Raw genomic sequence first — 24,451 nt, forward strand, 5'->3', positions numbered from 1 at the left:
AGGGCGTTGAGGAACGCAGAGGGATCTTGGTATAACGGTTCAGCGTTCCTTGAAGGTGGATTCCCATGTAGATAGGGTTGTGAAGAAGGCTTTTGGTACACTGGCCTTTATAAATCATAGCATAGATATAGGAGCTGGGGGGTGATGTTGAGACTGTTTAAGGCATTGGTGAGGCCAAGTTTGGAGAATTGTGTGCAGTTCTGGTCTCCAAATTATAGGAAAAATATCAATAAGGAAAAGAGGGTGCAAAGAAGGTTTACAAAAATGTTGCCTGGATTGCAGTATCTAGAATATGGAGAAAGATTGAGTAGACTGGGTCTTTATTCATTGGATCATAGAAAGTTGAGAGGAGATTTGATAGAGGTATTTAAAATTATGAAGGGAATAGATAGAGTAGATGGGAACAGGCTCTTTCCTCAAAGGGTAGGGGAGATTGGAACAAAGGGTCATAAGTTAAGGGTTAGGGGACAAAACTTTAGGAGTAATATAAGAGGAAGCTTCTTCACTCAGAGAGTGGTGGCTGAGTGGAATGATCTTTCAGAAGAAGTAGTTGCGGTAGAGTCAATTCTAAGAGGAGGTTAGATGAGAACATGGATGTGAGGGGGTTGGAGGGTTATGGGCAAGGGAGTGGATGGGTGGAACTAGTGGATTTTTGCGTAAATTGTTGCAGACCAGAAGGGCCGATATGGCCTGTTTCTGTACTGTAAATTGTTATATAAGATGACCGCTGGTTATGGGGTGACATTTTTAAGTTTCATCTTATACGACAGCATGTACATGAATTTTATTCCTTATCAGTAACAGCTGGCTCAGGGTCATGGTTTTAACATTGTGGAAGAGTAGTATCATACTCGATTACTTCCAAACCCAAAAGGCCAGGACTGAAGCCAGTCCTGTTCGATCGAAGTGACTCAGCAGAGTCTGATGCAGTGATACTGGGGCCTTTTAGAAAATAGAGTGAAAAGCGAAAGTCTGCAGATGCTGTGATTGTAGTAAAAACACACAGTAAACACTGGGGGAACTCAGCTGGTCTCTCAGTGTCCATAGGAGGTAAAGATACCGACATTTCGGCCCTGAATCCTCCTTCAAGGTATGGGCAAAAAAGCAGTCTTGATTAAAGAATGGAGATTAAGGGGGAAGAATGGGGAAGGGGAGGAATCCAGACCAACATACAAAAGGTGTTAATTGCATAAGAAGAAAGGTGAGAAGGAGTCACGTGATGGAGTAGTGGCCGGTCGGGGAACTCCAGCCCTCTCCGGAAAAGTTAAAAAAAAACAGAGAAAAAACAAAGGCACAAACACAAAAACTAAAATAAAGTGAAAATAAAGGTGTGGAGAAAATGGCAGCGAAGAAAGAAAAGCCAAAAGCAACAGGAAGAAGAGAAGAAAAGACGTCAGAAGAAGAAGGTGAAGGCCTTACCTGTCCGAGGAGGCCCGCGGTGGAGAGAGAAGCCCACTCCCTCAGGTCAGTTGAAGCCCCGAGCTCAGGACTACAAAAATGGCTCACGGAGCCAAACAAAAGTGCGCAACCGCGCATGCGCGATGCGCAAGACAAAAAGAACACTGACGGGAAGGGGGACCAACTGAGGAGTCGATCTCCACAGCTGAGGATGACAACCACAACAAAGCAGCAAGACGAGAACATAGAAAATAACGAGAACAAGAAAGAAGAGAGTAAAAAGAAATCAAAGAAACAACAGATGACCAACCCGGAGGAAGAAGACCAACACCAAGACACTTCTAATAAAAATAAGAAGACCAAAAACACTCAACAAGATAAAACAAACAACCCAACAAGAAAACCAGAAGAGACAGAGGTAAAGGACACAGATCCTGGAGTGGACTCAGAAGAAGAAGAGGAAGAACAGAGATATGGAAGAAGAAGGGAAGGGCAAGTACATGGATATATTTTTTTTTAAAGAATATATGGACTCAGTAAAAGAATGGCAATCACAAGAATTCAGTGAAATAAAAAGAAGAGTAAAAAGTACAGAAGAAAAAATGAATAGATCAGAGATGATCATGTCAGATATAGGAAAAAGAGTAGACAAGGTGGAAGAACGAGAAACAGCCATAGAAATGGAAGTAGATGACTTAAAAAAGAAATTAGAAGAATCTAATAAAAAAGTTGAAGAGACACAAGAGCTGTTAGCTCAGAAGATAGATATAATGGAAAATTATAATAGAAGAAACAATATAAAGATGGTGGGCCTTAAGGAAGATGAAGAAGGCAAGAATATGAGAGAATTTATAAAAGAATGGATCCCCAAGGTCCTAGGAAGACCAGAATTACAGGAAGAAATGGAAATAGAAAGGGCACACAGAACATTAGCCCCTAAACCACAACCACAACAAAAACCAAGATCCATTCTAGTAAAATTCCTAATATATACAACAAGAGAAAATATATTGGCGAAAGCAATGAGGAAAATAAGAGAAGACAAAAAACCACTGGAATACAAAGGTCAAAAATTTTTTTTCTATCCAGATATAAGTTTTGAACTCCTGAAGAAGAGGAAGGAGTTTAATACAGCAAAAATGATCCTATGGAAAAAAGGTTATAAATTTATGCTAAAGTAGCAAGCGGTACTTAAAATAGTTATTCCAGAGCAGCAAAACAGACTATTCTTGGATCCGGAAGAAGCATGAAAATTTGCAGAACAACTACAAAACAGACAGAGAAATTAAGACATGAAACGAGAACAAAAATTACCACAAACTATATGTATGTGTGTATATAGGTGTATGTATATTAAAAAAAATAGAATATAGATAAGAACTAAGAAGGGAAAGTCAGGGAAGAAAGGAAGTAAGGAGGGAATTAAGAGAGTGACCTTTGTTATATATGAAGATTAAAATCTTTTCTGGGGGGGGCTGGGTGGGGAAGAATTACGGTCACTGCGAAATCAGTTGACGCTTGCGAGTGATTTCGCAAATCCAAATGGAGAGGGGAGATGTGGTTGCCCGACAAGGGACAAAGGGCAACTCAGGAAGGGGAGGGGATAGTGGGGTTAAAGGAATTTTAGATAGGAGAATAATGGAAATATTTTATGTTTTAGAAATGTTGTCTTATAATGTGTTCAAAAAAAGAAAGCAGAAATGGATAAGAAGGAAAGGTGATGATAAGAAAACAGAAAGGAAAGATAAACAAAGTATCAAATGGCTATGTTGAACTATATGACTTTAAATATTAATGGAATATATAACCAAATCAAAAGGAAGAAACTGTTAAATTTACTGAAAAAAGAAAAAATTGATATAGCATTCATACAAGAGACACACTTAACTGAAGTGGAACACAAGAAATTAAAGAGAGATTGGATAGGACTTGTAACAGCAGCATCATATAATTCAAAAGCTAGAGGAGTAGCTATATTAATCAGTAAAAATGTACCAATCAAAATAGAAGAGAAAATAATTGATCCAGCAGGGAGATATGTAATGATAAAATGTCAGATATATTCGGAGTTTAGGAATTTACTCAATGTTTATTCACCTAATGAAGAAGATCAAAAATTTATGAAAGATATCTTTTTGAAGATAGCAGACACGCAAGGGAACATACTAATAGGAGGGGATTTCAATCTTAATTTGGATTCAAACATGGATAAAACTGGAAAAAAATTAATAGAAAGAACAAAGTAACCAAATTTATAATTAAATCGATGCAAGAAATGCAACTTTTGGATATATGGAGAAAACAACACCCAAAGGAAAAGAAATATTCATATTATTCAGGCAGACATAAAACATACTCAAGAATAGATCTATTCTTGTTATCAGCTCACATGCAAGAGAGAGTTAGGAAAACGGAATATAAAGCTAGACTATTATCGGACCACTCACCCCTGTTATTAACAATAGACTTAGAGGACATCCCACCAAGAATGTATAGATGGAGATTAAACTCCATGCTATTTAAAAGGCAGGATTTTAGAGAATTCATTGAACGACAAATCAAAATGTACTTTGAAATAAATACGGAATCAGTGAAAGATAAGTTTATACTATGGGTCGCAATGAAAGCGTTCATCAGAGGGCAAATAATAAGTTATGTAACTAAGATTAAGAAGGACTACAACCATGAAACAGAATAGTTGGAAAGGGAAATAGCAAATATAGAAAAAGAATTAGCAATGAAGGAAGACACAACTAAAAAAAGAGAATTGGCAGATAAAAAAATAAAATATGAAACACTACAAACATATAAGGTGGAGAAGAACATAATGAAGACAAAACAGAAATATTATGAACTAGGAGAAAAAACGCACAAAATTCTAGTGTGGCAGCTTAAGACAGAACAAACTAAGCGAATGGTATTGGCATTAAGGAAAAAAGACAAGCAAATCACATATAATCCAACGGAGATTAATGAAAACTTTAGAGAATTTTACGAACAACTGTATCAAACTGAAAACGAAGGGAAAGAAGATAAAATAGATGAATTTTTAACTAAAATTGAACTACCGAAATTACAAACAGAGGAAGAAAATAAATTAATAAAACCATTTGAAATAGAAGAAATACAGGAGATAATAAAAAAACTACCGAACAATAAAACACCAGGAGAGATTGCTTTAGACGCAGAGAAGGCCTTTGACAGAGTAGAATGGAATTATTTATTCAAAGTACTACAAAAATTCAGCTTACCAGAGAAATATATTAATTGGATTAAAGCATTATATAAGGGGCCATTGGCGAAAGTGACAGTAAATGGATATATATCAAAACAATTTAACTTAAGCAGATCAACGCGGCAGGGATGCCCACTATCACCCTTATTGTTCGCGTTAGCCATAGAACCACTAGCAGAACTGATAAGAACAGAAAATAAAATAAAAGGGATAAAAATAAAAGACAAGGAATATAAAATCAGTCTATTTGCAGATGACATTATAATATACTTAGCAGAACCAGAAAAATCAATAAAAGAATTACATAGGAAATTGAAGGAATATGGAGAAGTGTCGGGGTACAAGATCAACGCAAATAAAAGTGAAGCAATACCAATGAATAATGCGGATATCTCAAAATTTAAGAAAGAATCACCATTCAGATGGCAAACGCAAGCAATGTGATATCAAGGTATACAAATAAATAAAAACCTCGCCATCTATATAAACTCAATTATTATCCACTAATGAAAAAATTATAAGATGACTTAGAGCATTGGAAAGATTTACCACTAACACTAATAGGAAGGATAAACTGTATTAAAATGAACATTTTCCCAAGGATACAATACCTATTTCAGACATTACCAATACGCTTAACAGAGATATTTTTCAAGGATTTAAAGAAATTAATAAGGAAATTTTTATGGAAAGGGGTGAAACCGAGGATAGCACTAGATAAATTAACAGAATTGTATAAAGAAGGAGGCTTACAACTACCAAACTTTAAAAATTATTATAGAGCCGCACAATTAAGATACCTATCAGATTTTTATCAAACAAGGGAAAAGCCAGATTAGACTAGATTAGAACTAGATAAAATAGGGGAGAAGATACCTGAACATATATTATATAAATGGGATGAAAAATTGGTACAATGTAGGAATTCTCCGGTATTGCATCATCTGCTCTCCATTTGGAAGAAGATTCATGTAAAAAGGAATAAAACAAATTACCAACTACCAAAACTAATACTGACGCAAAATTAGCTAATCCTTTTTACAATAGATAACCTTTCCTTTAGAGAATGGGAGAAAAAAGGGATCAAAAGAATAGAAAATTGTTTTTCGGGAAATAAACTATTATCCTTTGAACAAGTGAAGGATAAATATAATATAACTTTCGATACAATGTTGGCATACTACCAACTTAAATTCTACTTGAAGGACAATTTGGGAAACTGTCTGAGGTTACCAGAAGGAAGTAATTTTGAATATGTGATTACAGACACAATGATAATCAAAAAATTTATAATAAACATGTATATTAAACTACAAGAAAAGGAGAACGAGGAAACAAATGGTAAAACCAAACAAAAATGGGAACAAGATCTAAGCATAAAGATAAAGAATGAAACATGGGAGAAGCTATGCTCCGGAACCATGAGAAGTATAATAAACACGAGGTTACGTATGATACAATATAACTGGATACACAGGCTATACATTACACCTCAAAAGTTAAATAAATGGGACTCAACAGTATCAGACAGATGTTTTCAATGTAAAAAGGAAACGGGAACAACAATTCATGCAATTTGGACATGTGAGAAAGTGAAAAAATTTTGGGAAGATCTAAACCAGATATTAAATAAAATCACAAAAAGCAATATACCAAAAACCCAGAGATCTTCCTCCTAAGTAACATAAAAAACAAAGAATTTGGACTCGATTTGGATGGTGCACAAAAAAGATTTGTTATGATAGCCCTAGCTGTAGCAAAAAAATGTATTATGTCAGCCTGGAAATTAGAAGATAACTTGAGAATACAACAATGGTATATAGGAATGAATAAATGTATTCCATTAGAAAAAATAACCTATAATTTAAGAAATAACATTACAATATTTGAACAAATATGGGAGCCACACATGAAACATAATAGAGAAAACCTACCGTGGACATCTACCACCTTAAATGACAGAAGGAGAAGAGAATGAAAAGAAATGACTCAGTGGAATTTCTTGTTTATTTTTATTGAATGACATCATTGTTTGACGGGTTTAATGTATCTTCTATTCTGAACTTTAAATAAATGGGAGGGGAGGTAGTGAGGGAGGGAGGGGGGGTGGAGAAAACGACTCTGTATATATTTAAGAAGGAAAATGTATGTCTCTTGATCATTATGGTTTATAGTGTGAAAAATAAAAAAAAATTAAAAAAAAAAGAAAGGTGAGAATTGATTTTGGCTTTGTGAAAGGAGGGACAACCAATATTCCGACCAGGCGGCATTTATCTCGACTTGTCCAATTTCCCTTAATCCCAGCCCTCAGTCTCTCTCTCTTCCCCAATCCCTCTGCTTCCTTTCCTTCAGCCCCCCGCATCCCCTCCCCTCTCCATTCAACCCTCTCCCCCGATTCACCTCATCTTTTTTTCTCTTCTACCCTCCCACCTGTATCCACCTACAATCACTTAATCTGTGGATCTCCCCCTGCTCCTCCCTCCCCTCTACTCCCCCATCTTTTTATTCAGGCCCTGTCTGGTTTTTGTTCCTACCTTGACAGAAGGGCTACAGGCTCCAAGCATTGGTGACCCTTTACTTCCTATAGATGCTGCGTGACCTCTTTATGTTTCCCCAGATATACATCCATATCCCTCCATCTCTTTGAGATTCATGTCTAGTTAAATGCTGCTATGATAATCTGCTTCCCTGGCAGCCTATTCTGGGCTCCTACCACTCTCTAATGAAAAGAGTGTGGTCTTTTAAACCTCCTCCCTCTACCTCACATCCTTTGACATTTTTACCTTGGGGAGAATGATTCTGCCTGTCAACCCTCTCCATACATCATAATTTTCTAAACCTTTAAGAGTCAGAATGAGTTCTCTCTGGAATGAATTTCAGGAGCTCTTTAGAGGCTGAGAGGAAGTCTGGAGCTCTCTTCCCCAACACTAGTAAATCATCTGGGCAGTCGTCGGGTTTGAACCCAGTGCAGTCTGTTATGAGTTTGTACCTTCTCCCTGTGTCTGCGTGGGTTTTCCCCCTGCTGGCTCCAGGTTTTCTTCCATCCTCCAAACAATTTGGGCCCAATTAAATGGTCGAATCGGCTGTTAATAAAATTTAAATTTAGTTTTAAATCTGATATTGTTGTTAAAGAAGAAAACCTGCAGGTGCTGGGGTCTGGTGCAATAGCCAAAAGTGCTGGAGAAACTCAGCAGGTCGCAAAATCTGATATTGCTAAGTTTATAACCCAAATTCTGACATGCTTCGCTGGGGTGAGGCCCAACGAAAGCTTGAGGAACAACGCATCACATTCCTCCTGGACGGCCTTAAACCTTACATCGATCTTTCTGATTTTAGGTCATCCCCCACCTGCATCTGATTCCATTGTTTCCACCTCTTCTTTACCTACTCTTGTTCTCTTTAACTTCCCCCAAACCCTCCCATTGGTTGCTCCCTCTACATTATCTTTAAATCAGGTTTGTGGTCATGAACGTGCCACGAAATTTATTGTTTTACCATTAAAAACTGTTAGAATTGACAGATCCTAAATACAAGATTTTAAAAAATATATTTAATGTAAAAAAGAGAGAAAGTGAGATAGTGTCTCTGGTTCATTGTTCTGTTCAGAAATCTGAAGATGAAGAGGAACAAGCTGTATTTTGTTACGCTGGGTGCTCGTCTTCAGGTTTTTGTACCTCTATCCTGATGGTAGCAGTGAGAAAAAGGACATGGCCTGGGTGGTGGGGATTCTTGATGATAGAGGCTGCTTTCTTGAGACACCATTTCTCTCCACCTGTCCCACCTTCTGTCCAGTACCCTATCGTCCAGTTTCTTTCCACCTTCATATACAGTAAAAATCCCTGGTATCCAGAACCTACAGGGATGGGTAGATGCCAGTTAAGTAAATTTCCCAGTTGCGTGAGATGGCGTGAATGGAGAACTAATGGTGAGGTGTGCCAATTTTAAACCCATTTACTTTTCATGATTTTTTTTTTGCCAGTTGCTTGAATTCTGAATAACAGGGATTTTACTTACCATCAATATGGTAACGCCCTTTTCACTTCAGTCTCAATAAAAAGGTGCCAACCTGAATCATTTCTATGTACAGATGATACGAAACCTGCGGAGTCCTTCCAGCACCTCACTGATGATGGTCTTATTCAATCTATTGCTTTCTCTAGATCTTTGTGTAAAGATTTTGCGGGAAGATGAGAACTGCCCTGGATCATCACAGATCGTGAAATGGTTTGTTTTGATTTTCCTGAACTGTAAAAATCAGAAATAATGATGATAAATTTATGGTCATACTCATTGTATAATGTATGTATGCCCTGTGATAGTACAGATTCTATCAACAATGTGTATATGTACAGATTGTAGTGTAGGATGACTGTGATTGGTTTAGAGTGTAGCCACACCTACTGGCAGGTCTTAAAGGGTTGCTTCTAGCCAGTCCAGGTCATTCTGGACTGGTCGACCTACATGTGATATGCTCCAGTCTTCTAGTTAATAAAAGCCTTGGTTTGGATCAACAAGTCTTTGATTCTGTTGACGTGCTCTACAATTTTATTAACTAGAAAATTTTGAAGGGATGGAGCGTATGCTACAGCTGAAACGCCTTGACATCAACCCACAGTCAGCTACCGCCTCAAATGACTTTAAGCACTGGGTGAAGTGCTTCGAAACATGCTTACAACTCTCTGACCCTGCCGTGATAGGGGACAGCCATCAACTACTAATATTGATGACTATGGTGTCACCAAGAGTCAACAGAACATCCAGGACGTGACCACTTACACCGCAGCCATGAAGGTGCTGAAAGGGCTCTACGAGCGACTGGTGAACAGGGTCTATGCTTGGTACAAACTAGCAACAAGGAGGCAACAGCCCGGTGAGTCCTGTAGAGCTTATATTCAAGCACTAAGGGCAATGGGCAGGGGCTGTGCCTGCACAGACAGAACTGCTGTGGAGACCACAGACGATCTCATTCGGGATGCCTATGTGGCCTGGGTCCGATCAAATGAGGTGAGGCAGTGCCTGCTAGAGCACGGGGGAGAAAACCTAGAGGACATAATCCAGATCGCAGAGACAATGGAGGATGTGGTCTTAAGTATGGACATGTACTCTCCGGGCTGGACTCCATGCTCTAATGTGAGTAGGATGCCCTCCCTCTACCCTACTACCCCCCCGGCACACTGACGGGAGCTGTCGATACACTCCCCAATGCAACCCCAAAGTGTTATTCCTGTGGGAGGGACAAGCACAGGAGGTCCCAGTGCCCGGCGAGAAAAGCCAGGTGCTACAAGTGCCTTAAAAACGGCTACTTTGCTGTAGTCTGTCACTCCAAAATGGCCACTGTCAAACACAATGCCTCATGTGAAGCCCAACCACCACGCTCCCAATCAAACACTTCTTTCTCAGAGCTCTCATCCAATGAGAGCGAGGGCTCCACCGCGCGGCAGTGCTTGACGCCACGGGGCAGACGCCGAGCGCAGAAGGTACACCCACCCTTGCCGCAGTGATGTTGGCCTGCTTCACCCTCCCTCACGAAGCAACATTCAACCAGGCCCCTGCCCTGACTTCAACAGCCGCTGCCGACCAGGGACACGCCTCTGCCATCTCCGCTGAGCCCGCCGCCGCCATCACCACTGAGCCCGCCGCTACCGATACTGCTGACCAGGGACCTGCCGCTGCTGCTGACAAAGGACACCCACACCCGCCACTGCTATTGACACTGCCGACCGGGGTCCCGCCACCACCTAGGCAGCCGACCAGGTACCCGCTGACACTACTGACCTTGTACCCACTGTCGCTACTGATGCTGCCGACCAAGGACACGCAGTCGTGACTGACCTGGTACCCACCGCCGACGACTGACCGCCCTACCGTCGACAGCAAGCAGCGACCCCCAGCACTTACCGTTGGCTGGCCGGCACCCCCAGGTTGCAGGCAGCAGCACCAATTCGTCAACGCTGACTGCTCCGGCCTGACTGTTTCTATGATGTCACCACGCACACGTTGCGTGACGTCATCATGTAGGACTCCACTGTCCCCATTACAAGTCACTGCATCAGTAACCCTAGACCAGGACTGCCCCCATCCCCCCACAAAAGCAATGGAACTGATTAAAGTGCATGGACACTGTACTAATTGCTTATTTGACTCGGGGTCAACTGACAGTTTTATCCGCCCAGACCTAGCCCACTGTTGCGGACTGGCTATTCTCCCCACTGCCCAGAGGATTTCATTGGCGACCAGATCACACTCGACCGGGGTAAAAGGGTATTGCATGGTGACCCTGAAAGTCCAGGGCATCACATTCACAGACTTCAAACTATTAATCCTTCCGCAACTGTGCGCACCTGTACTGCTGGGACTGGACTTTCAGTGCCAGTTTCAAATCATTTCCCTGCAGTTTGAGGGGGCCTCACGCTCTACTCTCTGTCTGTAACCACTCTACCCCAGAGCCTCCTGCCATCGGCAGCCCAAGCCACCCGCCCCTGTGCACCAGGGCCTCACCAGTAGCCTCTCCACCCTCCGAGTTGCTCCGCCAGCGCTCTTCGCAAACCTCACCCCTGGCTGGAAGCCTGTGGCCACCAAAAGCTGGCAATATAGTTATGAACACAGGAAATTTATCACAAGCGAGGTGCGCAGACTGCTAGACGAGGGCATTATTGAACCTAGCTCGAATGCCTGGAGGGCCCAGGTGGTGGTTGTTAAAAACGGGGAGAAGCCGTGGATGGTGGTTGACGACAGCCAGACAACTGCTTCATGCTTCTGGATGTGTACCCCCTTCCACGAATCACGGATGTGGTGAATCAGATTGCCCAATACTGTGTGTTCTCCACCATTGACTTACACCAGTCAATCCCGTTCCAAGTCAAGAGTGATGCACCCGACTTTGTACTGGTAGCCACTTTGAACCAGGACGGCTGGCCGGTAGCCTTCTTCTCCAGAACTCTCCAGGGTCCTGAGAGCCAACACTCCTCTGTCGAGAAGGAGGCCCAGGCCATAGTCGAAGCAGTACATCGTTGGAGACACTACTTCATTGGCAGGTGCTTTACACTGCTGACCGACCAATGTTTGGCAATATCCAGTGAGGTAAGATCAAAAATGACAAAATCGCCAGGTGGAGAATCGAACTCTCCACCTTTAATTATGACATACTGTATCAGCCTGGCAAACTCAACAACCCGGCAAATGCGCTCTCCAGGGGCACTTGCGCCAACATACAACTGGACAGGCTGCAGAGACACCACGAGGAGCTCTGTTATCCAGGGGTCACTAGGTTCGCGCACTTTGTCAAAGCTCGCAACCTGCCCTACACGGATGATGAGATTCGCTCCATGACCCGAGCCTGCCCGGTGTGCGCTGAGTGCAAGCCCCACTTCAATCCGGAGAACACCCACGTCATCAAAGCCACCCACCCCTTTGAGCATCTCAGCGTGGATTTCAAAGGGCCCCTACTGTCGACCAACCATAATACCTACATCCTTATGGCCATCGATGAGTACTCCCACTTCCCTTTCGCTGTGCCCTGCTCGGACATGACCGCCTCCTCAGTCATAGAGGCCCTGCATAGCATCTTCGGGTACCCCAGATACATCCACAGTGACATGGGGGGTCCTCGTTTATGAGCACAGAGCTGCGGCAGTACCAGCTATAACCACCAGCTATAACCCACGCGGTAATGGGCGAATCGAAAGAGAGATTGCCACCGTCTGGAAAGCAGTTACGCTTGCCCTCCGGTCCAAAGGTTTCCCCACCTCTCGCTGGCAGGACGTGCTCACTAGGGCCCTACACTCCATCCGCTTCCTCCTATGCACCGCGATCATTGCCACCTCCCACAAAAGGATGTTCTCTTTCCCGAGGAAATCTGAATTGGGAACAACCAAACCGGTGTGGCTCATGGTTTCCGGGCCGGTCCTACTACAACGCCACGTCCGATACTCAAAGAACGACCCCTTGGTTGACCGAGTGACTCTGCTCCATGTGAACCCACATTATGCCTACATTGAGTACCCGGACGGGCAGGAGGACACAGTCTCGGTAAGGGATCTAGCCCAAGCCAGATCAGGCCCAGGAGTGCTTACAACCCAACCTCCCACAAATCCTTCTCCCCTAGGTCATGTGCTTGAACAGAGGGACCAGCACCACCCCACCAGCTCAGGCCAGACTGTCGACAACCCCGTTGGGGAATTGAGCGAAGCAGTGGCCGCACCCAACGAGCCTGCCAGTGACTCGACTCCAGTGACCTTAATCCTGGCACGGCAGTCATGCCAGATGGTCAGGCCCCCTGACCGGTAGAGCCCCTAACCTCCACCAGGCCCTTTTTGTTTTACAACCCTCCATCCACTCTGGGGTCAGTTCTCAAAGAAGGGGTGAATGTGATAGTACAGATTCTATCACCACTGTGTATATGTACAGATTGTAGTGTAAGAGGACTGTGATTGGCTGAGAGCATAACCACGCCTACTGGCAGGTCTTAAAGGGATGCTCCTAGCCAGACCAGCTCATTCTGGACTGGTTGACCTCCATGTGATATGCTCCAGTCTTTTAGTTAATAAAACCCTTGGTTTGAATCAACAAGTCTTTGATTCTTTCAACGCGCTCTACATGCCCCAAATTCTTACTTGGTGCAGCCAATCACGAATCCACACACACTCAGTATCTGTGAAGCAACTATCTTTTGCTTCTCCTTCTCTTATTGTTAGGGGTGCCGGGCAATGCTCATGGTGACTTTTGCAACAGACAAAAGTTGTATTTATGACGTGACAATAAAAAGAACCGAACACTAAGATCTGGAATCTCCTCCCTAAACCTTCTTGTTGCACAACCTTGTGCTAATATTACTGAGCGTTAAATTTTGTGGAATAATCACCTCAGAGGAAGTTATTGGGAGTATTTTATATTACAAGCACTGTGCAAATTGAGGTTCTGCATGCTGCTTGCATACTTTATTACTGAAAATTAATTTTTTTCTCCATTGCATTGCAGTCAGTTAGTTCACATGTCTCTTTCTTGTATAAGCATCTTTCTTCTCGACTACACCTTACAGTTGCCGACAAGGAAAAAGAATCTCAGGGTTGTATGTGACGTCATGTACGTACTCTGATAATAAATTAAATGGTGAATAAGCTCATTGATAGGGGGACAGGGCAGAATGTGAGGTGAGGGATCAACTGGATTAGATTAGAATGATAAAGAAGCATTAATAATGTAAGAAGAATGTCTCTGTTTTTCATTGCTGCCTTCTGCTTTATGCAGGATGATGGGATGTTATGATGCATTGCAGAAGAAATACGTAAGTCGTTTGTTGACGATACTCTAGAAATTTAGAAATACCTCGCAGTTCATCCTGGCCACCAATGCTGCTTGCATGCAGATTCTCCCTGTAACTGCGTGGGTTCCTTCACCCCCCGACCCAAAAGCAACGGTTTCCAACCACGTCCCTGTCCCTATAATTTTCAGATAGGTGGGTTAATTGGCCCCAGTAAATCACCCCCCCCACCACCCTCTTCCTTCTCTAGTGTGCAGGTGAGTGGCGAGTGATGGAAAAGTGGGGAGAAATAGGTTGTAAGGGAATGAGATTGCTCTGCAGTTCAGCATCGGTTCATTGGGCTAAATGGCCTCCTTAAATGTCACAAGGAAAAGTGCATATTAGCCTAAAAATTATAAACACACCCATCATATCTTTAACATTGCATCATGACCTTTATCATATCGGATTAGGCAAGGCTTTTTACTGCACCTCCCTGCACACAGCTCTTAAGCAGACTCCTCGCAATCTGTTTGCAAAACCTAAAAACAAAACTGAAGGTGCCTCGTGCTCAGAAGATCACCTAACCTGTGGGCTGATGCTGCCGGCCAGGACACTAGCATTAGAGTTCCTGCCCTCTTCAGCCTTCTCAGGAAATGAAGTCACTGTTGCATCTTCCTGCAAAGGGAGGAGATGTGTATCCACGACAGGTCACTAGTTAAGTGGACTCCAAGGAACCTGGTGCTCTCCACTCTCTCAACTACAGAGTTGATGTGTAGTGCAGACCAATGGGTGGTGGTCTTGAAGAGAGGTTTTGAGGGCATATGGTAAGTCAGCAAGGACATTGTTTAATCTTGTCTTTTCTTTTAAACAGCTGCGGATGCTGATCCTTGCCGTAAGTGATTCACTAACATTGACAATATAGCTCATTCTCTCTCCCATTGATGTGATTATTTAAATCAGACTTTTACTTCCCTCACAGATCTACACGAGTGAGGAGGACTTCCAGGTATTTTACTGTTTTAATAGTCTAGGGTGGGGGTGAATTTCCACAAGTGTGTTCATGGTGCTGAATCAGTCTCACAGCAATGCACTTTGCATTTCAGAACGCCACAGAAAATCAGAATCGGGTTTATTGTCATGAACATGTATCATAACATTTGTTATTTGTGGCAGCCGTATTGTGCAGAATGAGGTGCAACATTGCTATAAATTGCAATTGCGTAAAAACAAGATTTAAAAGAAATAAGTAGTGCAAAAAAGAGAAAAAGTGAGGTAGTGTCTGTAGGTTCATTGTCCATTCTGACATCTCGTAGCAGAGGGTGTTTGCCTTCAGGCTCCTGTACCTCCTTCCTGATGGTAGCAACAAGAAAACAGCATGGCCTGATGATAGAGGTTGCTTCCTGAGGCACCACCTTAATGGGGTGAAGTCCGATGCTCATGATGGGGCTGGCCAAGTTCACAACCCTCTGTGGCCTTTTCCTGTTCTGTGCATTGGCACCTTGTAATGCACTGCTGCAGCAGTGAGCAGACACAAAACTCGAGAAAAGACCGTAGAATAGACTTTATTCAGTTAAAAGTCTCTGCTACAGTGGTAGCTGTACTGGTGGGTCCCGAGGGTCCAGCTCAGGATTATATCCCGGGCGATTGATTGACAGCCGGCCGGGTGGAGATAGGACTATTCAGGTCGGCTGATTGACAGCCAGCCAGGTGTGGTCTGTCCTCCGGTGATCTTCCTGCAGGTACAGAGATCGCCCCCTGCAGTAGGCTAGTGGTGTATCACAACACACCTCCATACTAGACAGTGATGCAACTGGTCAGAATGATCTGTAAAAATTTGCAAGAGTCTTTGGTGACGCACCAGATCTCCTCAAACTCCTAACGAGATATATAGCTACTGGCGGGCCTTCTTCATGATTGCATCGATATGATGGCCCCAGGATAGAGAGATGTTGACACCCAGAAATCTGGTTTCTTACCCTCTCCATTGCTGACCCCCTCGCTGAGGACTGGTTTGCGTTCTCCTGACTTCCCCTTTGCATCTGTTTTGCCCACTACTCCCAATGGCACTTCTGCTGCTCCTCCCTCTGCGGCAGGGAAGGAGTATGGTGTACTTCATTGCCCAAGGCACTGAGTTTTCATGTGAAATACAATATACGGTCCATGCTATCCGGCACCTATAGATGCCAGATAAGTGTATTTTCTGGTTGCTTGAGACTCATTCTTACACTATCTAACTAATAGACCTGCATTAAGAATAAACCATATAAAAGACAAAAATACTGAACAAACTTCACTTGCGTGAATATATAAACCTTAAAGCGTTTTACTTTATTTTCAGTCATATTCTTTGAAAACATTTAACCGTCGCTGCATCTGCAGGTTCCTCCCCACCCCCCCCCCCACAGAGCCACCCGAAAGATGAACAATAACATTAGAGATAATTAACCCCCACACCCCACAACATTATCCCTAATGCTCCTAAATTCCAATGAGTGCAGGTTAAGAGCTGTCAAACGCTCCTCATATGATAACCCTTTCATTCCTGGAATCATCCTTGTGAACCTCCTCTGAACCCTCCAACATCAGCACATCCTTCCTTAAATGAGGAGCCCAAAACTGCTCACAATATTTCAGGTGAGGTCTCTCCAGTGCCTTATAAAGCCTCAACATCACATCAAGTGGAATTCTTTTAGGAACACACGTTGATCAGCAGAGATCCAGTTGGTAGAAGCCTTAGACTACAAAAACATCCCTTTAGGACAGAGATGAGGAATTCCTTTACCCAGGGGGTGGTGAATCATTGCTGCCAACAGCTGTGGAGGTGGTCAAATTTAACACAGAAGAAGATAGGTTCTTGAGTAGAAAGGGAATCAAGAAGAGAATGGGGGTTTATAAAGGTTGTGCGTCAGCCATGAAGGACTGGTGGGGCAGACTCAATGGGCTGAACAGCCTCATTCCACTCCAATGGCCGAAGACCCTCCCACAAGGCTGCAGATGCAGGAGGCTTCCAGGGCACATGGAGGTCAGAAAGATGGGCTGTGAGGTGGGGTGGGGAGGGGCAGAGGCTAGATCAGTGTGGAATAGGTTTCCTTAGGTTGGCACAACATTGTGGGCCAAAGGGCCCACACCATGCCACCACTTTTCTTGAGGTCAAGGAGGCACGATGGAGAGCAGGCAGGGCAATCTTCCACCGCTCACTGTCTCTGAGGGGGACTTATTTCCTTGCAATTTTTCTTTTAAAAAAGGCACCGGTTTGGGAACTGCCAGCCTTAGAATGGCAAAAGAGAGCCCTTTGTGGTATCTCAATTCACAATAATAAATCAATAATGAGGGTCAGCAGGTCGAAACGCTCGAGTTAAATGCAAAAGCATGCAGACACCACGATTGAAGTATAAACATGATGCTGGAGAAACTCAGCAGGGCAAATGGTAACTTTTTAGCAAAGATAGATACATAACTAACATTTTGGGTTTAAGCCCTTCATCAAGGCAAAATGAGGCAGGTGCCTGAACAAAATGGTGGAGGGGGAGGAGCACAATCTCACAGGCAGGAGGTAAAGGGTTGATGGGGGTGGGGGCGGGGGCTCACCAGCAACAGGGAGGGGAGATTTTGTCCAGGCACCTGCCTAAATTTTGTTTGGGTGCCTGTGTACCATTTTGCTCATAAGCCTTCCCCTCTCCCCCCATTTACTGATGTCCCCTCCCTCCCTTATTCACCTGTTACCGCCAGCGTCCTGTCTGTGAGTCTGTGCCCCTCCCTTTGCCCCTCCCACCATTTTGTTCAAGCGCCTGCCAACATTGTGCTTGTACCTTGATGAAGGGCTCAAGCCCGAAACGATGGTTCTGTACCTTTATCTTTGCTACATAAAGTACACTGTTTGACCTGCTGAGATTCTCCAGCTGTTGTGTGTTTACCTTTATGTTGAAACTCTTGCTGTTTCCCAAGAAAAGCCAGAACATGGGTTGGGGGGGGAGAGTGAACTTTGATGGATTGCTCCATGCTTTGACACATTTCTCTCCTCCACTGTGTTTCCGTTTACAGTCAGTCACTGAATGTTACCAATTCAAGTTCAAGTATATGAAAGAAGGACCATTGATGGATTTTGCAAGGTAGTCTTCCCCCTTCAGCCGCCTTTTCTGAATAGCCACCCAGTTTACTCATCTTTGTATGCATGCAAGATAATATCATGTAGGTTCTGAAAAGGCTCCACGTTATTATTTTAAAATGTGTGCCTGACCTCTCAGATGTGTGTGTGTTTGCGTGTGAGTCCATTCTAACAGACATGAATTTGTGTCCTCACATGCATTTTTGCATGGGTTAGTTGAGTGCATGCATATGACTGCACTGAGGTGTACTCAGGTTTGATTAAGTCAGCGATGGCATGATGGATATCGGGGGTTGGGGGGGGTACGAGAAACTGGTGATGCAGGAGCACAAAGATCTCCAAGGGTTGTAGAGGTTCGCAGAGAGAGTGGATGATAATTCAGGAATGGAGGGAGATAGGGAGCCATTTTAGCTCAGAAAGTGGAGAGAGCAGTGGGTGTCAGGGTGACACTGGATGAGGCCAACGCTCATGCAACAAAAGGGAGATGTGTAGCTTTGGCAGTACCCCATAAATGTCCCTGGTGAATGTGCGTGCTTATGAGTACCTGTGAGTTCTTGATTATAGTTGAGTGTGCATCTATGTGTGTATTTAATGTGCTTATTCAGTTGTGTGTGGTGTTTAATGTGTGTGTGTGTGTTTAATTGCATATATTTAATAGGTATATTCAATGTGCAAGTATGTGCATTTAATGTGTGTATTTAATGTGTGCATATATTTAATGGGTGTATTTAATGTGTATGTGTGCATTTAATCTGTGTATTAAATGTGCGCATGTGTATTTAAAATTTCTGTATTTAATGTAAGTCTGCACTACTGTAGCCTGCAAATGTGCCAAAATCAAGAACAAATCTATTCTAGAAAATGAATCATGTCTAGATGAATAAAAAGAAAAGTCCTTTTCTGTCAGATTTATTCTCCTCCAAATTTCAACTAATGTAGGTCTTTAATATGTAGTGTGTGTGAATTTAATGTGTGTAAATATGTGTGTTTAATCTGTGTGCTGAGTGCGCATGTTTAATCTGTATTTAACGTGTAGAATTTATGTATTTAGTATGTATATAATGTGTGAATTTAATGTTAGCATGCATTTATTCTGAGTTTGTATTTAATGTGTGTGTTAATCTACGTGTGTATTTAATGAGTGTGTGTTTAACATGTGTTGATGTGTAATATATGTGCATGTATGTATTTAAAGTGTGCATGTGCATATTTAGTGGGTGTGCATGTGTTTTTAATGTGACAGTGCCGGATTTGAACTGGGCCACTTGCACCATAATAGCTAACTTTGCAGCCCAATGTGCCCAGTAGTGGCTTTGAACCTCCTTTAACCTTTGCCTCGTTGTTCTGCCCAGCAAGAACAGAAAGATCACCTCCAGTGTAAGCTGCACAGACACGAAGAAAACCAGCATCCTGCTCATCCGCAAACTCTACGTCCTAATGCAGAGCCTGGGGCCTCTTCCCAACGACATCTGCTTGAAGATGAAGCTGTCCTACTACGACGAAGGTACTTTGCTCACCAGCTGTGCAGGGCCTGGATGGGAGAGCAGGTTCAGGGGTGCGCGTGTGAGTCAGAAAATGGTGGTTGGCCCAGTCCTCGAGGGACCATTTACCCAACATCAAGCTGGCCATGCAGATGAGGCCAACGTAATGGGAAGATTGTACTGACAATAACCACACCAGCAGTGCGAATATAAGACAGCTTTAATAAACTAATATGTACACTAAGAGGTCTTGTCTCTCTGCAAGACGAACCTGGAAGGCTAGACTGTAGCTCTGGACTGCTTTATATACAAGGTCACCGGGATGACCCCTGGTGACCTACTGGTGTAATTACTTATCACCACATTCAACCCCCCACCTTAAAAAATTATTATTCCCCCCCCACCCCTGTCCTCCTTCCCTTGCTTGTAAGTTCATAAGTCCAAAATTTTTCATGGCTTCCATTACCTTCTGGACCTCCTCGGTAGTGGTATAGGAGTGGGGAGTGCGGTCTGCCTTTCGGCCTTTCTTGGTGGAGGTGTGGGAGTGGGAAGTACTAAGTGGCCGTGTGGGTTGGGGATCCTCTTGTATGGGATTAGGTCCTGCCATCAAGTCTAGGGTGGTGATATTTTGTGGGGCGGGCGTACCCAGGGTCCTGATTTCTGGGGTGGGTGGTATAGTCCTCTGGGGTGACTCGATGGACGACTGTTCTAGTGACTGCTGCTGCGCTCCTTGTTGACCCGTAGACATCTGTGTTTCCTCCGTGTTGTTCACACATCTGGCCAGCGCAAGATCCCTGGTGGCCACCGAGTCTTCTCTTCCATCTGGGAATGTGACGAAGGCGGACTGAGGGTTCGCGTGCCTCAACTCCACTTGATCCACCAGTGGGTCCACTTTGTGGGGTCTGCAGTGCTTTCGGAGGAGAACAGGTCCCGGTGTCATCATCCATTTAGGCAGCACTGAGCCCGTCGTGGCTTTCCTTGTGAAAGAAAAGATACGGTCATGTGGGGTCATGTTAGTGGCAGTACACAACAAAGAACATATAGTGTGTAGGGCTTCTGGCAACACTTCTTGCCATCTAGTAACAGGCAGGTCTTTTGCTTTTAAGGTCAAGAGGACCATTTTCTAGATAGTGGCATTTTCCCTTTTGACTTGTCCATTCCCCCTGGGATTGTAACTTGTAGTGCGGCTGGTAGCAATCCTTCTCTCGTGCAGGTACTGCTGTACTTCTGCGCTCATGAATGCAGCTCCCCTGTTTGTGTATATGTAGTTCAGGTACCCAAATATCCTGAAGATGGGTTGGAGGCATTTTATAACAGTAGCTGCTGATACATCAGAACACGGGATTGCGAAGGGGAAACGGGAATATTCATCTATTACGTTTAGGAAATAGACATTTCTATTATTGGACGGGAGCGGGCCTTTAAAATCAAGGCTGAGGCGCTCAAAAGATTTGGTTGCTTTTATCAGGGTGTCTTTGTCTGGCTGGTAAAATTGCGGTTTGCATTCCGCACAGGTGGGGCAGCTCTTGTTCTCTGACCTCACCTCCTCGACTGAAAATGGGAGATTTGGGTTTTAATGAAGTGAAACAGTTTAGCGACCCCTGGGTGGCCCAGCTCATTGTGCAAGCTCTGCAACTGGGACGTGTGGTTAAGGATGGCACAAGTGCCTCTGGACAGCGCGTCCGGGGGCTCGTTGAGTCTCCCAGGGCGGTACAGAATGTTATAATTAAATGTAGACAATTCTATCCGCCAGCGCAGGATTTTGTCGTTCTAGACCGTTGGTCCGTGACGAGGGTGAAGTGTTTGCACGGCAGATAATGTCGCCAGTGCCTTACTGCTTCCACAATGGCTAGGTCCTCCTTCTCTACTGCTGAGTGTCTTACCTCTGACCCCTGTAGGGTTTGCGAGAAAAAGGCCACCGGTCATCCGTCTTGGTTTAAGGTGGCTCCCAAAGCCACATCGGATGCATTCGTTTCTACTTGAAACGGGATCGACTCATCTATGGACCACATGGTAGCTTTAGCAATATGGTCCCTAATGTCCCTGAATCCTCTGGTGGCTGCTGGGTACAGTGGGAAAACTGAAGCTTTTATAAGTGGACGGGCCCATTGAGCGTAGTAAGTGAACAGTCCCAAACACCTTTTTAGTGCTTTCAGTGTGTGTGGTACTGGGAGGTCTAGGAGAGGGCGCATACGGGCTGGGTCTGGATTGATGTACTATGTACTGCACTATGTAGCCCAGGATTGGCAACTTCCTGGCGCTAAAGATGCATTTGTGCCTGTTGTATGTTAGGTTCCTTTCCTTGGCTGCCTGGAAGAAATGTTTTAAATTCGTGTCATGATCCTCCTGAGTGTGGCCACAGATTGTCACGTTGTCTAAGTAGGGGAACACCGCTTTCAGTTGGAACTCATCTACTATTTGGTCCATTTCTCTCTGAAACAGGGACACTCCATTGGTGATACCAAAGGGGAGTCGCAGAAATTGATGCAGCCTGCCGTCTGCCTCAAATGCTGTGTAAATGCGATCGCTGTTTCTAATGGGCTGTTGGTGTTATGCTGCCTTCAGGTCTATGGTAGAGAACACCTTATACTGTGCAATGTTGTTGACCATGTCTGCTATACGTGGCAGGGGGTAGGCATCTAGTTGTGTAGCAAGGGCAGACCTTGGGGTACTGTGAGCTGCTGGTAGAGCCTCTGTGGGGCTTGTGTCTGCTGGAGGAGTAACCTGGGTGCTTGGGGCTGTTGGCTGAGTCTCTGGCTTTGGGACATTTGTAGCGGGCTTAGGGGGGATCCCAGCGGTAGCATCAGGTCTCCGTGGTACTGGGGAAACTGCTGCTGGGGGAGTGACGGTAGCGGTGGCTGCTTTCCCTGGCTCTGGAGTGGTTGGAAATTCTGAACATACGTGGCGATCGGGAGCATGACTTGTGGAGATCCTTCCACCTGCGCTTGAGTGGCCCCTTTCTGATTGGACCGGGGTTTAGGGTCGGCGGCGCCTGTACCGGTGAACCCATGGGCAGGCAAGGCTTTCTGCCCTATCGTACTTCTATGGTCTTCCCCGCATTCCACCACGATTCCAGTACAGCGGTCCCTCGCTGTCTCTGTCCTCGGATGCACATGCGTGCTGGTCGTCCCCGGATTCCATTCCTCAGAAAGAGTCTCCAGGTGGTCGGAAATGCGCGCTGGAGCAGAATCAGTTTCCATCCTATTAGCTATGTTATTAGTTTATTAAATTGTACTGACAATAACCACACCAGCAGTGCGAGTATAAGACAGCTTTAATAAACTAATATGTACACTAAGAGGTCTTGTCTCTCTGCAAGATGAACCTGGAAGGCAAGACTGTAGCTCTGGACTGCTTTAGATACCCCTGGTGACCTAGTGGTATAATTACATCTCACCACAAAGATGCAGCCAAATGAAGCTCTAACCAGTGTAAGCCATGGACAGCTGGAACAGGGGAGGCCCAACAGAGTCTGGAACATGGAGCTGTTGGAGGGACTCAGTGGGCAATGATCATCCAACATTTGGAGCAGTGTGGGCAGAAGAAAAAGAATTGGTGGCATTTTGGTATTGACCCCCCTCATCGGGACCCCAACATTTTGGGTCTGACTCCTTATTGGGACCCTGACATTTTGGGTAGGTCACTCCATCTGGACCCTGATATTTTGGGTGTGACCTTGCATCAGGACTCCAACATTTTGGGTAGGACCCTACATTACGTCCCTGATGTTTTGGGAGGGACCCCTCCTTTGGGACCCCGACGTTTTGTGTCTGACCCCCTCCATTGGGACCCTGATATTTCAGGTGGGAACCCTCCATTTAGACCCTGACTGTAATGCCAGTGCTGCTGCTGGTGCAGACCTGGGAGAGCGTGGTGGAGACATAGCACTCCCCTGCAGGGTCCTCCTGCCCAGTCCAACTGCCAGTGGCTTCACACAGGCTTGTTAAAGGAGCTGATGATGGTTTATTTAAAATCCTGTGACCACAGGGTATTCAGTAGTGGCCATAAGGGGTTGCAGTCTCCAGGGAAGCAGTGGACTAGTGCAGAGCCCCTTTAACAGGGACAACACTCTTCATTGAGAGGAGAAGCAGAGGAGACAACCCAGAGGATGATGGCAATGGCAGCAAACCAGTGAGGAGCTCTGTGGCTAAAGGATGCACACACAGGTGGAGGCCCAAAATGCCAACACTTCTTTTTCTCCCACTCACGCTGCTCCAAATGTCAAATGTTCATTGCTCTGTCTGACCAGCTGGGTTCCAACCACAGCTCCATGTTCCAGGCTCTGCTGGCCTTCCTCTGTTACAATGGTCCCTGGCTTCCACAGGTTACAATGGTTGCAGCCTCATTGGCTACATCCCGTTAAGTTGGTGACTTGCAGTCGAGGGACTCACGCCAGGCTGCGGGAGACTACCTCATGTGATCCAGATGTTGGAACTGGGATTCGAGAGGGGACTAAGGGCAAGAAGGGCTTCGGGTGCTGAAGGCTTCCTCATCAAGTCGGAGGCTTGGATCTGGAGCTCGGGTGGCTGATAGTTAGAACTGAATTGGAGTCCTGTGTGGCTGCAGAGGCTAAGGGAGCACTGGAGGTGAATCCGAGGGGACTCTCCTTCTCTTTCTCTGGCTGGTGACTCTTTGATTTACGGCAGACTAAAGGCAATCTTGTGTATTATTACATTTCTGTTTTATTCTGGGTAATGATTCTCGCTTGGGATGCGAGAGGTCCCGGGTTCAAATCTCAGACAAGTCCCCATGAAATGTTACGAGCCCAGAGGACCCGTAAACCCAGCAGCAGTAGATATACACCACGACAAAGGGTTACTTAAACAAGAGTTTAAGTATTGACTTACTTAACCCCCCTCCAATTCTAAGTGCAGGTGTGTGTAATGTGTGTGTAAGTTTGTGTGTGACCTGCTCTAACAAATCTTTCCCAATTTATCTCCCAAACACCTCTATATACCCTGTCACACATAACAATAAATAGTATCAGATCT

The 24,451-nt window shown here is 44.5% G+C and overlaps 1 protein-coding gene across 4 annotated transcripts in view; it reads left to right on the forward strand.

The window, feature by feature from the left end:
* hormad1 (HORMA domain containing 1) overlaps positions 1 to 24,451 on the forward strand; it is a 64,391-nt gene that overhangs the window by 3,944 nt on the left and 35,996 nt on the right. For all 4 annotated transcript variants that reach the window (XM_069940215.1, XM_069940218.1, XM_069940217.1 and 1 more), the window contains 6 exons: positions 8,794 to 8,857; positions 13,880 to 13,916; positions 14,746 to 14,766; positions 14,854 to 14,880; positions 17,916 to 17,983; positions 19,332 to 19,483. In XM_069940215.1, coding sequence (XP_069796316.1) covers positions 8,794 to 8,857; positions 13,880 to 13,916; positions 14,746 to 14,766; positions 14,854 to 14,880; positions 17,916 to 17,983; positions 19,332 to 19,483 — 369 coding nt within the window. The remainder of the gene's footprint in view (positions 1 to 8,793; positions 8,858 to 13,879; positions 13,917 to 14,745; positions 14,767 to 14,853; positions 14,881 to 17,915; positions 17,984 to 19,331; positions 19,484 to 24,451) is intronic.

The sequence above is a fragment of the Narcine bancroftii genome, chromosome 5 (assembly GCF_036971445.1).
Source record: "Narcine bancroftii isolate sNarBan1 chromosome 5, sNarBan1.hap1, whole genome shotgun sequence".
In the NCBI taxonomy this organism is placed as follows: domain Eukaryota; kingdom Metazoa; phylum Chordata; class Chondrichthyes; order Torpediniformes; family Narcinidae; genus Narcine; species Narcine bancroftii.